Source organism: Amblyomma americanum, chromosome 1 (genome assembly GCF_052857255.1).
Source record: "Amblyomma americanum isolate KBUSLIRL-KWMA chromosome 1, ASM5285725v1, whole genome shotgun sequence".
Classification (NCBI taxonomy): domain Eukaryota; kingdom Metazoa; phylum Arthropoda; class Arachnida; order Ixodida; family Ixodidae; genus Amblyomma; species Amblyomma americanum.
The window spans coordinates 259,718,034-259,732,534 of NC_135497.1; the positions used below are offsets into that span (position 1 = coordinate 259,718,034).

At 42.1% G+C, this 14,501-nt stretch overlaps 2 protein-coding genes across 2 annotated transcripts in view; one reads left to right on the forward strand and one right to left on the reverse strand.

Annotated features, from left to right (window-relative positions):
• The window catches only part of LOC144114999 (copper-transporting ATPase 2-like), a 92,924-nt gene extending 81,850 nt beyond the window's left edge, over positions 1 to 11,074 (reverse strand). Inside the window, exons 1-7 of the mRNA XM_077649110.1 lie at positions 10,929 to 11,074; positions 10,630 to 10,758; positions 9,340 to 10,228; positions 6,320 to 6,502; positions 5,491 to 5,654; positions 4,583 to 4,744; positions 2,776 to 2,855 (exon numbers count right to left, since the gene is read on the reverse strand). Of these exons, the coding sequence (XP_077505236.1) occupies positions 2,776 to 2,855; positions 4,583 to 4,744; positions 5,491 to 5,654; positions 6,320 to 6,502; positions 9,340 to 10,228; positions 10,630 to 10,743 (1,592 nt within the window). The 5' untranslated portion in view covers positions 10,744 to 10,758; positions 10,929 to 11,074. The remainder of the gene's footprint in view (positions 1 to 2,775; positions 2,856 to 4,582; positions 4,745 to 5,490; positions 5,655 to 6,319; positions 6,503 to 9,339; positions 10,229 to 10,629; positions 10,759 to 10,928) is intronic.
• Positions 11,075 to 11,167: 93 nt separating this feature from the next.
• LOC144115001 (ATP-dependent RNA helicase DDX55) overlaps positions 11,168 to 14,501 on the forward strand; it is a 39,026-nt gene continuing 35,692 nt past the window's right edge. The window contains exon 1 of the mRNA XM_077649112.1: positions 11,168 to 11,430. Coding sequence (XP_077505238.1) covers positions 11,329 to 11,430 — 102 coding nt within the window. The 5' untranslated portion in view covers positions 11,168 to 11,328. The remainder of the gene's footprint in view (positions 11,431 to 14,501) is intronic.

Sequence of the window (14,501 nt, forward strand, 5' to 3'; positions counted from 1 at the left end):
GTCTTTCAGTTCAGAAGCCAAGCACCATAACCACTGAGCCAACTGAGCTACCGCAGTGGCCTGCTGTTGGGAGCATTGAAGCAGAACTGCTCCAGAATCATAAGAGCCTACTGCATCCTTCATGGTGCGGCTTGGTGGATCTCCACTGCTACAGCGTCATGCCCACCACAACCGGCACCATCGCGTGTATAGAGGCTTCGCTGCACAAACAGCGAACAGCGCGTAATGAGCACACAGTTCAGCACTCTGGAAGAACAGAACAACGTGGAAAGAAGCGAAGGAAACGGCTCAGCGACTCCGAGGCAGCGAGAAAAAAAAATGGGGAAAGAAAACACCAGCGATAGGGAAACCAGCATCCAGAACTGTGTTCAGCTGGGCTAGCAGATATTGGCTGGTCAAGCCGCCGTTGCTGTAAGCTGCCATGAAGCTCAAAAAAGCGAAACCAAAACTACGGGGTCGGACTGTTCTTGAAGACAGGGCTGTTCATTCGTTATCACGCCTAGAGTTACTGTATCGGTACCTAGAGCTGTGCGTAGCTCTGCCGAGTCGCCGCAGAAAGCACCAAAGTTATGCAGCAAAGCCACAGAGCGAGACAAGCTTTCCAAGCCTTTTACTCAGCATAATCATATAAATCGGTAGTGTCCACGGTACAAGGAATGTGATTGCCGAAGGTAATTGCTCAATGATTTCCCCTTCAGAGTTGCATCGTAAAGCGCCTCCTGCAAACTCGAAGTACGGCTTTTGCTGCGCAACTTGGATGCTTTCTGCGGCAACTCTGCAAGCCTACATGCAACTCTAGGTACTTATACAGTAATTCAAGTCAAGGCATGCTAGCCTCCATGCATACATCAGAGGTGCACAGGCGACTATGCAGCCAGGAATTCGGGTTTGAACAGGGCTATTTAGACGATTTCTTTCTGCGCCCCTCATACTTTGAACAGTCATTCGAACGGCCTCCTTCGGGAGCCCTTTCGAATTAACCAATGCTAGACCTGTCAAATTAGTGAGCATCCAGCAGTTCGAATTATTTAGATTTCCAAATTAACGGGGGTCAAATTAACGAGCTTTTACAGTATATAAATCTTTGCAGCTTCTTCTTGGAAGAAACAACATATCCACCAAAAAATGTGCGCTTGCACCCTTATCTTCTGAAGTGGTAGGCAGTCAATGGCCAAACACAAGCATCTAAATACACACACTGCAGGACAAAGGCCTCTCCCATATCCCTCCAATCAACCCTATCCAGTGCTAGCTGCTGCCACCCTATCCCCACAAATTCCTTAATTTCATCCGCCCCACCTAACTTTCTGTTGCCCCTTGCTACGCTTCCCTTCCCTTGGTATCCAGTCCGTTACCCTTAAGGGCCATAAACTTGTCTTCACATTACATGCCCTGCCTAAGACCATTTCGTCATCTTGATTTCGACTAGGATGTTATTAATCCATGTTTGATGCCTGACCCACTCAGCCCTCTTTCTGTCTCTTAATGCTACGCTATCATTTTTCTTAACATAGCTCGCTGCGCTGTCCTTAACTTAAGTTGAACCCTTGTCATTAGCCTCCATGTTTCTGCCCCATAGGTGCTACATGGCTTCACTAGCACTAAAACCACTTGCAAGTTTTTACACTACCCTCAAAACTTGAATGCATGCACACAAATAAATACTTGATACGAATGTTTATTATGACTGTTACCTTGTGTTCACTGCTAAAAAAGAAGACATCAGGTTTGTGTATCAGATCTAGAGAAATTTTTGGGGTAAACATCACATTAAAGTCTAGGCTTTCTTTTTTTTTTTTTTCAGCAATATCAGCAGGGTCTAAGCCTGATTTATGTGATAACTATATTGAGCTTACTGCTGTTACAGCAAGCATCAAAAGCAGGTTTCAGAGTCCTCGGCATTTTTTACCAAGAAAAAAAACTTTTTTTTTCAAGTAAATATGATAACATAAAAACTTGTAGGTTTCTTCAGGCAGTACAAGCAGAGCCTGCATTTGGTGCGATCTTAACGCTTCTGTAACATTTTTCCTAGTACTGGTTCTATTGCTGCAGCTGCTACCAAGTGGTATCAAGATACTGTCACAGAAAATGAGCAACCTCAATATAAAAAATTAATCTTTGCTCAAGACTTTACAATGAAAAAAAAAAAGAACAAGCAATACAGGGTACTGTATAGTAATACAGTTCAATTTGCCCCTCTCCAGCACAAATGCCTTCTACAAACACCAGCACACCTCATGCCCCAAAAAACAGCCTTTCCGTATCAGATAGGACACTGAACAGAGCTTTTACACAATGGCACTACATATGCAATCTAGATAGCCTCAATAATCTCTACTGAGACCTTCAGAAACTTGAAGCCCATTGAGTTGAACCTTTGCTGAAGCTAAGGGCAACTGGCAGACCAGCTACTCCAAGCTGCTTTCTGAAGTACTACATCTTGAACACTAAAAAAAATGTCCCAAAATTTTCACCCCAACTTAAACACAATTTTCCTCACTAGCTTTGCCACATTAGCTAGTGACACAAGTTTTTTTCCACTTTGCACATGTTTCTCAAAAATAATGCAACACAGAGACCTTTATCATTTCTTCTTAACCCTAACTTGAAATGATGGACCATGTCGGGTGCATTGATAACAAATATTATGTTAATTATTTATGCTGCCTTTTAAAAGAAAAACCCTGGCAAACAAAAATACTTTGCAGGTCTTCAGTTACATCAATGAAAGGTTTTATTAAAGAAAAACAAGTACATAGAAAATCTCCTACTTACTTCCTGATTTCAGCAACATGTGTAAGATGATCTACATCCAGCTTGTTGACTGCGACTGGGGATGCTTCAAATCCCAGCTCCTGAGCAATGATTATATGTAAAAACACATACACATCATGGTGTTAAACGACCTATCTCAGTTTATAACATCTATGACATATAAATCCACAAAAATGACCCAATATTAGGTAAACATTCTTAACTGAAAAAAATTTAAAAAAGGAGTGAACTGAAATATTGCCCAATGGCACAAAAAGTTAACTAAAACCAACCAAAAAATAATCTGTGAACATCATTTCACAAAGAGTCATGTGCAAGCGATTTAGCAAATGAAAGTTTTAGTAATGAAGCAATCAGTCATATTATTGCATACAGACTACCACAGTCAATCACGCAGCAGTGATTGTAGCTAATTCAGCATTAATAACTGCAATGCCAATGTGGCTAAAGTAAATAAAGATAGCAAATAAAATGTTTCCTTTTTATTTTTTTGCGATGTGATCTGACGTTACCTTTCCAAGGGGTAAACAAGGCAGGTAATGTCATTGACTATTGAGGAGTACCTAACATGAGACAGAATAAGACATACGTGTCCTGTACCCCGTCACATTGTCCTATGCCCCGTCATGTGTCCTACACCTTGTCACATCACATCAGGCACTTATCCTTTTATTCATGCATAAACAAATACCCTAACTGGCAATAATTCAAAACTACCATTAAATCTGAAGTAAGACAAAGCAATTTAAAAGAAAAAAAAACTGAGGAGTACTAAAAACACTATGCAAGGCAAAATAAAAATGGTAGCTAACTTTCTTGCTTAGGTACCTTTTTCTGCCTCCCAAAAAGACTGTAAACATACATACAGTTAAAATTGAAAGCCAAGTGTTAGCCTAAACAGGCCCAAAGAACATTTTGGAACAAATCCTTCAAAATTTACAAAAATAATCTTGGCACTGCACTTTTCAGGACAACTGTGCAACAAGGAATGAACAAGGAAGTGTACAAGACAAGTGCATACCCTCAACTGGTTTTACTTGGAAATATGTACACATGGTGAATCAACAGCGCTAAGTACGGGACAGGAGACAAACATGGAAGCACTAACACGGGCGCTGACTATCAGCTGAATCTTTATTTCGGAGCACAAACATATATAAGGTGGCAGTAAGGGGGGCGGTACATTGAGGCATGCACGGTCACAGTGGATGGTCACAGTGGATAGTCACATCAAAAATAAAATTAATAAAAACCTGAAGCTGAGAATGACAGATGGGTGAAGGCGATAAAACCAACAAAAGCTGCATGGTGTAGAGGGCCGTCATGTAAACTAAGAAGAAACAGATAAAGGATTAAACAGGATGCAAAAGTATGGCGCAAAAGGGGGTTTTGAGTGTTTAAAACTGATGGAAACGATAGTAAAAGAACGATAAAAATGGTGCGGTGTAGAGGGCCAAACACATAAAAGGGAAAAGACATTCAACAAATCTGAAGCATAAAAGTGGCCAAAAGGTTTAAAAAGTCTGTTGAAACTGTTTGTGCTTCCATGTTTGTCTCCTGTCCCGTACTTAGCGCTGCTGTTCCTTCACCATGCAATACCAACTAGCCCGTCAACTCGCTCTTCTAAAATATGTACACATATTTACTCAAACATTTCAAATAAATGCATGCCTCAACCCACTAAGTTGCCCATGACAACTACTAGCCTACCACAATACCACTTTGGAATTTTGCACAGTACACTGGAGGAGGGATACAAAACGTAAGAAATTTAAGACAGAAGGCAAACCTATCTCTCAGCACTGACCTCTATAGCTTGGATGAGCTTTCGTGGACCAATAAGTTCTGTGTCAAAGACAAAGTGGCCCCTCTGCATGGCAAGGCTGATTGATGCTTTTGTTACGCCTGGCTGTTTGAGGAGGTTAGATTCAATGGATGCAACACAAGAGGCACATGTCATGCCTCTGATCTGAAATTAAAACAAACCTTTTATAAAGATGCAAGAAATGTATTTAAAAAGAAGCAACAGAAAGCAGACTCTTGCTTCAGCTTGATTTCTAAGACATTCAATTAATGAACAAACAATACTGGGTCATGTGGATGCAAGCCTGCCAGTATTGTTGCTGAACGTCTTACTAAAGCACACCGACATGATCTGTGTGGACAGAATGATTCTCGCCATGCTCATTTTGATAATAAGTACACTGGAACAAAATGCGCAGAAAGTGTGGCTACAGAATTTCTCTACTTGTCCACCTCATCCGTCGGTGCACATGGCAAAATAAAATTATGAGGAAATAAGCAGGCTTGCTTGTGATAAGGCTAGTTAATTGATGTCTTCGTGTGCCAGCTTGCATGTATTCTTGCCAAAGACAAAAGAAGCATTGACAGAAATACACAACACTTTTCTGAGCTGTCAACTGAAGTCATTTCCACCTTGCCATACTTACAAGCTGGAAACAGCTCCAGTTGACAGTCCAGAAGTGTGTTATTTTTGTTCATCTTTCCTTCGTGTCCATCAAGAATGCTATATTTGTGCTGGCTTCCCAAGACAAGGCACTAAGCTGGAATGCTTTTGTTTTAATCCTATGTGCTTTCACATACACCATATGTGCCTACACCTAAATGTGGAACAAAACAAACAGGGGAAATTAGTGGTGCATTACTGCCACCCACCAAATAAAACGCAAAAAAACAAAGCTGGTGCACACTCACTTCAAGATCTATTTCTCCTGGTTGAATGTCAATTGTTTCTATAATTGAAGCATCATAACCAAGATCTGTTGTCATCTGTGAAAGCTGCATGGGCGAAACTTTTTCTGGATCATACTTGACTTCTGCCCTCTCCGACAGAAGACTCACAAGTGCCTGGGCAACACCTAAGTCATAGAAATATAAAAATAAATAACAACAGCATGTAAATGGTAAGCAATTTCATTAGTTTGATCTTGTGAAAGTTTACCGAAATTCTGCCCAGTTGGAAAATTGTAATGTAAACGAAAGGACCGAGCAAGCCAAAAAATGAAACAATTCTATTGTTAGTGATTTGAACTAAATTCCAGAATGAACATCCTGAGGTAACAGTGAATCAGGCTTGCAAATATGGCAAGTAACTCTTGCAGTAAGTGGATCATACTTGGTTTAAACAGCGCAAAAGACGCGGACGTAGAAAGGACACACAAGACACACACAGTGCTACTCCACACCCAGCGTCTATGACACATGCCTTAAGTTTGATACAGAACTCGCACAATATATAAAAAAGGGGTTGTCAAGGTTAATATAGTCAAAAAAGTGATGAAGTATTCTAGAGAAAACAGCATGCCAAATACTTTTTAAAAATTAAACCAAATAATAAACTACCTGAGAACTTATTCTTTCTCCTATAAAAGATGCCAGCGAGCAATGCACATGATCCTAGTGCACTCACATTTAAAGTAATGTATTAAACATTTGACCACAGAGACCAAAGTATCGTATAGACTTTCCTTCAAAAATTAATTAGTAAGAAGGCCTCATGTAACAAAGTACCCTGAGAACTTACCATTCAATTTTAAAAGATTTTTTTCAACAGCTGAAACACATGAGGCACATGTCATGCCTCTGACATAGAGATAGCATTTCTCTAATGGCACATCCTTTTTGCGTGCAGATTCTGAAGAAACTTTTGATGCTGCTGGCAAGTACAATCTATCCCCTGTCGATGAGAATATTTTGTCGCCTGAACCTGTAAAAAAATGTTGAGAAAGGCATTCGGACAAACCGTGAAACACTGTATAGTTCTGCACAGTTAGATGTGCCACTTTAGTTTGGTGAAGTCAGTTGAACTAAAAAATTGCAAGTAAAAAAAAGTAACAAACAGGAACTGTTAAAGTGGTAAGACTGGCTAGTTAGTCTTGGTACGCAGAATGCATATTTTTTCAGCGCGAAATACGAAAGACAAAGAAAGGAGATACACGCAGGACGAAGCATTCAGCCTACAGTTAAAGTGGTATGACGGGCTAGTTGGTCTTGGTACGCAGAATGCATATTTTTTCAGCGCGAAATACACTGGACAAAAAAAAAAAAGATACACGCAGGAGCATTCGTCCTGCGTGTATCTTTCTTTTTTTTTGTCCAGTGTATTTCGCGCTGAAAAAATATGCTTTCTATGAACAGAAACTGAACTCTATGTTTATTATATTTTTCTTTTGAGGTCCACATGCAACACCTACATTATGAAAGCCTATATACTTGCTTTTTTCAAGGAAGGAGCAAATCAGCAACAATAAAAATAGTACAAGATTTTTGACAAGAGCTGGTGAACTTCCTCACTTTCTTAACTGCAAACTAAAAAACTGATAAGGTGCACAAGCCCTTTTTTTAATTTTACATTCATATACTTGGCCTTCTGCATACTTTGCCAGCTTATTACAGTCATTTTGGAAGAAATAGTACAAAAAGAAAACATACGAAAAGGCTGAGAAAAGCCTGTGCCTTTCTTGGCCTTTTACATGTCTTTTTGTGCTACTTCTACCAAAAGATATGCACCATCTTGTTCCACTACAAGTTTTGTTATATTAGAGTCAGAGTGCCAAAAAACTAATAACAAACTTTTAACAGTTCTATATGCACTGTGCCACATTCATGCACACACTTTTATCACTTTTTGTATCATACAAAACTTTGTAATACACTTTCAGGGTCAACCAAAAGTTATAATAGCCAGACAGGAGCTACTAAGCTGCTTAACATTTTACCTAACTTGTTCTTGCAGAGCATTAATAAATAAGGTAGTTAAATAAAACTTACTGCTGGGCTAGTTGGTGCATTTTTTTGGACGAAGTTAGCACTACACAAGAACAATATATAGGAATACAAGACAAGGCACCACTAACAACTTGTTAGCAGTGCCTAATCGTGCCTAGTAGTCTTAGTCTTGTGTAGCTCCAAAAGGCTACAGAAAGGGGTGTTTGAGTTTGGCTTTAAAATGCTTGCACTATGTAGAGTGCAGGCCACCGAGCGTCCATGCCGCATACGAGACCTCAGAAGCGGGCGGGAAATTTACAATAGTACATTTTTAAAAATTCCCGCTTTCGCACCTCGCGGCGACGCACGGTGCCGGGCTTTCGCACGAAAACCTGGCAGACGACGTCACGTCTTGCAGATGATGTCAGCAGCCAGGGGTTATCATTGGTTCACAGCGCCAAACTGTTTCAGACAACACGTGCTACAGCGGCCGCGGCCACTCTGCACGCGCCGCAGCCGGCGGAGGTAGGGGAGCGGCCATGTGAGTGGGGCCGGCGGAGGAGCGCCGCCCTTTTGGAGTGCGAGAGAAGGAAAGGCGTGAAGGCGCGGAAGTTCAAATTTTGACTGCATATAACTCAGTTTCCATAAAACGCATTAAAATAATTCTTGCTGGGGGATAATCATGAACCGCTGTCTTTTAACATCCCAGACATATCGCACCTTTATTGAGACCCCCTTTCTGGGTCCCTTTAAACCATATTTAAGCAAAGGTGCATAACATGTCAGCATAAAGCCCAAAAGCAAAAAGCGCTTTATATTAGAAGAATGACTAGAAAAGCTAGTTTATTCCTATGTCCATTATAGTTTACAACTGTTAACTTCATAAAGAGAGTTCAGGATTTAAATTTGCAATGCAATTTAAGGAATTAAAAACTTGCTCAACTTTATTTTTACTAAACATTTACATAACACTCGGCATGGGCAACCTAGACAGACCAAATGACTGGAGTAAAATGAGAAAATATACTATGTCACAAAAGGAATGTGCCCGATTCACTGCATTCCATGTCATGGTTTGCCCTCCGACAAGTCACGCGGACACGTTATTCACTAGACCACAGAAGCTCATGGCTCAAGATTTGCGATGGCAAGTGGCATCATAAAACCACTAGTCAACTTAAAAGATGCTTCCTCCACTTTTCAAGCTGTGTGCTCTGGCACTGGAGACAGTACATTAAGGTTTGGCACAAGGTGCATGTGACATTCAAAGTACCCATGCTATATCAAAATGGCATGAAAAAGATTTTTAGTAATGTTAGACTCTTATAATGCCATGCCAAAGTAGCAAGAATACCATTCGTAAGCAAAAAAAAAAAGCTGTGTAAACATTTTCCTTTTAGGAAAATATTGCAGTACTGCTGAAAATAAGGTAATATGCATTGAACGACAGCATGAACTCTTGTTTAAATGAATGAAACAAGCACATCAAAAGCAGGGACTACAATGGTTAACATCTTCTGAACGAATAGTGAACTTCATATACATTGTAAAGCTGTTTGTTCAGTATACGCAGGAACTGACAGTGACATGTTTTTCCCAACAGTCAGCACGATGGAGCTACATGTGATCATGCATCTCAAAATGAAACAACTATGCCCATTTAAAAGGTTTTTGTGTCTAGATGTGTCTTCTGCATGTTCCTTGCGTGAGCACACTGTTTACACCATGCTAGAGAAACAGACTGCAATTTATGATCACAACCAACATTCAGCAACAAAAGAATAACTAGTGTAGAGAAATGCAGGGAATACAGAACTCTTCTAGATAAGCACTTACCAGAGTCCAAGGAAGAAATAACAGGGCATGACGCAGCTTTGTTGAAGTGCATTTCAAGAAGTGGTGTGTCCTCGGTTACAATGGAATCTCTTCGTGCCTGCTCCTTCACAGTACACTCATAGCCGGCATCAGTGATGATTTCTACAATTTTTTGGCTGGTCAACACTGATGGAATGTACACAACGGCTGCAGTACCCTCTTCAAGAGACACTTTGGTGCCTTCAACTCCATCAGTTTGAGACAGCAGACGCTCCAAGGATGAAACACAAGACATACATGTCATGCCATCAACACTGAACAATGCTGAAATCAAGTCTGGTGGTCCTTGCTCACTGAGGATTGTTGCTGAATAGCCAGCACTGCAGACAGCTCGACATAGGTCATGTGCTTTTACTTCATAGCTACAAAAATTGATCAGCACTTTTTGCTCTTCAAGTGACACAAAGACAGACTGGACACCTGGCTTTGCAAGAAGTACTCTTTCAACTGAAAGAACACATAGGTTGCAAGCAACGCCGTCAACAGAAAGAGTGACAGATGATGGCTGGATGCTTTCAGGCAATGTCACAACAAATCCAAGTTTGTTGACTGTAGACTGAATAGCTAGAGGGTCAGTTTGAGTCGTTTCATATGTGACATTCGCTCTGCCCTTATCTAAAGAAACATCAACACGACACACACCCTTGATTTGTGCAACGCTAGTCGTCACTTTGCCAACACACTCACTGCACATCATGCCACCAATAAGTAGGGTGATGTCTTCAAGGCTAGGGCGCGTGTTCTTCGTGCGTGCGTTGAAGCCACTTTCTATCACTGCTCGGGTGATTTCACGTAGAGTAACCTCGGTCGGATCGTACTCGACAGTCGCCTCATTCTCCTCCAGATCCACCTGCAAGTAGTAGTTATACGAGCTCACAACGTATCTGATGTGGAGGCAGCAAACAGTCTCATATTACACGCAGGAAGGTGAGATCCGACACCATCTCCCGGCTACTATGCCATTGTAGTCTGACAAGCACGCTGGTATGGCGTAACGGTGCCGCCGAAGTCCCTAAAGGTGTCTCAAATGATGTGCTCATTTTAATCTAAAGGAATAACAACAATGGTTATCATTAACTACAAGATATCGTGTGGGTACAAGGCACGCTCCGGGGTAAACATAATTACGGAGTAAACATCAATTACAATTTTACAGTGGCAAGCGAAATGTTTCTATTATTTTTTTTCCTTTAGAATCCAATGACAAGCCCTACATAAAATGAGAACTTCGTGGGCCATTTGTGGGCTTACCTGAACATTTCCAACACCACTGAGATTCACCAGCTTCTTGTGTATTATTTCAACACAAACGGGACATGTCATCCCTTCTAATAAAATAACGTCTGTTCGCATTGTCGAAGCCATGGTATACGTGGAATACTGAAACGAAAAGATGAAACATAAAAACCACAGAAAGCTGTATGGTCCTTATTTGAACGCGCACATTCAAATTTGTAACAAGTAACATACATACGACTACATTTGTGCACTCTAAACTCTATGTCAGCATTCATTTCAAAGCGCACTAAATGCGCGTGAACAAGACTTACCTTCAAAGTACCACTCGCACAAACTGATAACACAAAGAGAAGCACTTGCAACCGAACAGTCAGCACTCAAAATGTTAGACAAAAGCCAAGAGCAGGAACTGCTGTCAGGCCATAAACGATGCTACGGCGAAACCGAAACGGCTGTGGCCGGCTGCAAGGGCGCCTTCGGCTAGCATTCGTTCTTTGGCCAGTAAAGAAGTCAGAAGCCGGACATTGAGCCATGTTTGTCGAAAACACACACATGTGCTACAGCTGTACTGTGCGTGCTGGTAGGTGTTCAGCGGGTAGCTTCCAATGTGCCGGAATATTTGCAAATTCTCTGATGCATTTGTTTCTTTTTCGACTACGTTGTAGTGTAGTATCGGACTCTTAGAAGAGAAGTGAATCACATTTTGGAACTATGTCTGAGAACGTTGATTCCTCGTGGACGTCGTTGAGGATACACGACGAAGTCCGCAAAGCGGTTCAAGAACTGAAGTTCGAGAAAATGACGCCAGTTCAGGCATGTAGCACATTACTTTTTGAATTGCACAGCAGGATGGGTGCCTCTGAAGATTTAAAAACAACAAATTATAGTTTCGTGCACATGTTCGACAACTCCCAACACGAAAATGTTGATGCATGCTGTCCACATTGCTTGCCCAATTAACTGATGCGCGCATTGCTTGAGCCCTTAGCAGATTTGCGAATATCGGAATATAGAGCGTGGGCACTGTACTGTCAAAGGATGGATAGCTAAGCGAGTTTTTTGTTACTCAAGTTGAGTGTGAAGCGATATGCAGTGGTACTGCGACTTACCTCAGTACGTGAACTGTTAGCTGTCGATTGCTACCCCTTAGTAAGATTGCCCACTTCGGCCGTTTACATCAATAGTTTGCGGCTATGCACAATATTGCCTGTGCTAGTATCGGTAAAAAGAGCGCAGTTGGCATTGATAGGTCTTTCGCTTGCATAAACTTTATTCCGCTTTGGGGCGCAGACCACTTTGGACAAGCGGAATGGATTTCTTTCCATTCACTTATGGGCCCGAGTTTTCATGCCGCCTTCTAGCTCTTCGCTTGGTGATAAATGTATGAGTTTTATTTCGAAAGTATCTTTTTGCTACCCCATAAGGGCCACGAATTATGGGCAGTTTCCGTGACGTGCGACTCCGGATCAGCCGGTTTAGTAAGCTATACAGTCGTGGTCTCTTAGTTTATTTTTACAGCGAACACAAGAGCACGCGGAATTTGGTACTGTCGGTGCAGAGAACTGCGCCGCCGAAAAACCCTGCACATAACGCAGCGCGTGCAAGTCAAGTGGTGGTACGTGAACATTTAAAAAGAAAGGAAAAATAGGGAGTGCATAGAATAACGGGAAGTTGGGCGAGTTTGTTTTTCATATGCATCATAGCTCACGAAAACGAGGACAACAGACCAGAGGACGAAACTAGCGCTAACTTTCAACTGTAGGTTTATTCAAACTGAAAAGGAATAAGTACACATCGAAGTGAAGATGATATCCGCCATGCACACAAAATGCTGTCTAATAGCGAAATCTCACGCTCCAGCAGTGCGATAGAAGGTTTACTACTGCATGTGGCACCATCCTTATGAATGTTCACATTTGTGTTCATTACAGTGTAAGCTCAGGTTGTAAGACGGGCTCTTGTGCTCACCGAGGCACTCATTTAGACAATGGCCTGATTGTCCAATGTAACTGCTGCCGCAGGAGAGGGGAATCTTATAGACCATACTTTTTTGGCATGCCACAAAGGGAGACTGATGGTTTATTGTGCAGCTGTCACTGTTGTGGCATTCCCCACCTTCCCTGATACGCTGAACAGCTTGGCAAATTTTGCTTAGTTTTCGTTGTCATACATGGTGCCAAGTTTTTTGATGCAATGAGAGGTGCAGTGAGTGCACAGAATGACTGCAAATTTCTTCCACCAAATAGTTTTGGGATTGTGCAATTCCTTCTAGAGCTTGATTGCCAACCTTTCATATAGATGACCTATTGTTACATCAGGGTAGCCCGCATCTTTCAGTCTTGCGTCTGAGGCACCAGGATAGCTGAAAGGCAATCCAAGACATGGAGCGAGTGTTGATCCTGCTTGACATGGCGGGCAATATCCCTTTATTTATTCCCTTCCTGTTTGAAGAAACCTCCAGTTTAAAGTTCGCACTTGTTTGGTCTTCTAGTCTGGTGTCCTCATTTTCGTGGGCTACGATGTATAGGGGGTGCAGTAGGTTTTTTTTGCGCAAGGATTACGTCAATGTATTTTGTGCGCATCATCCGCTGCACCTGTTCTGCAGGAAACATGTTGAGGGTGCTCATAACACACGATTGGAAGTTGCGATTGAGTCTCAATTCTTTAAAACACAACTTGAAATCAAGTGAATCCTCGATAGGTCCAGCATTTTGGCAACTGCTGTATGCCTGCATCTGGCATGTGTTCATGTCTTACTTGTTAGTGTATAGTTAATGTGACGCATTACTTTTTTCTGACAGCCTGTGTGGGAGGAGTGCCACCACCCTCAGACTTAGCATGAACGCTCGAGTGCGTTGTTTGGGCTGACATTAGCACTTCTGAGCTTTGGCTTTTTTTGGGTTGGAGGTCATGCTGCATGGTGTGTTTGCAGCAGCAAGCAATAGTGGGTGGCTAAAATGGTCTCGGACCCACTGGTCAATGCTCAGCAGCGATAATGTCAGTCCAAGCCATGCGCTCGATTGTTTGTGCTTAGTCCGTGGGCGGCGGTACAGAAATTGGTGCTTCATTCCATGTGAATCATGGTAACGAAAGATCAAGAAAGGCCCTCACTTACAAAGTTATGTTTATTACCTCTCGCATAAAACTTGATAAGTGCACAAGGGTCAACCCAGGGCCACAGTCCAGGTGTATTGAAATCATGTTGCCTGCATGCACACACTGCTATAAGCTCTTCCTGAAGCTGTTAAAGACGACCATCAGCAAGCAAAGAAGGAATGGAAGTGGTCAAAACGGAAAAATTCTTTCTGAAAACAGCGCAAACAAGACGAGGATGCAGGAGCAGACGTACACATGGGCACTGTGGGTGTACGTCTGTTCCTGCATCCTATTCTTGTTTGCGCCATTTTAACAAACTGCCACCAACTCGCCCAAGCTTCTGCAGTGGAAAAAATTGGCGGTGGTTTAGCTCTGGTTAAACCTGGAGTGACGCGATAGCCACAGCTGGCGAGTGGAACTTGGTCACGTGACCAACCACGTGATAGCCACGGCGCCGCGCCGCTGGCAGCTGCTCCGCATCACGTGACCAACCACGTGGTGGCGCCGCCACGCTGAAGGCTCGAAATGCTACCGTAATGTAGCTATCGGTACAAAAATTCTGCTGAACAAGATGAGTGCTGTTTTACACTGTGATTAAGGCTGACCCAAAATGTGAGGAAAACTTCCTCGTGTCGTTGCTTCAACCACACAGAACAAAAACTGCTCAGCAGATGACGTGTGATCACTCCAACAATAACGTGTATGGAAGTAAACAAACTTCAATATTCATTGTTTTTGTTGGTTGTTTTTGTAATACTTACTGCGACGTGTTTCTGTGCTCGTAATCA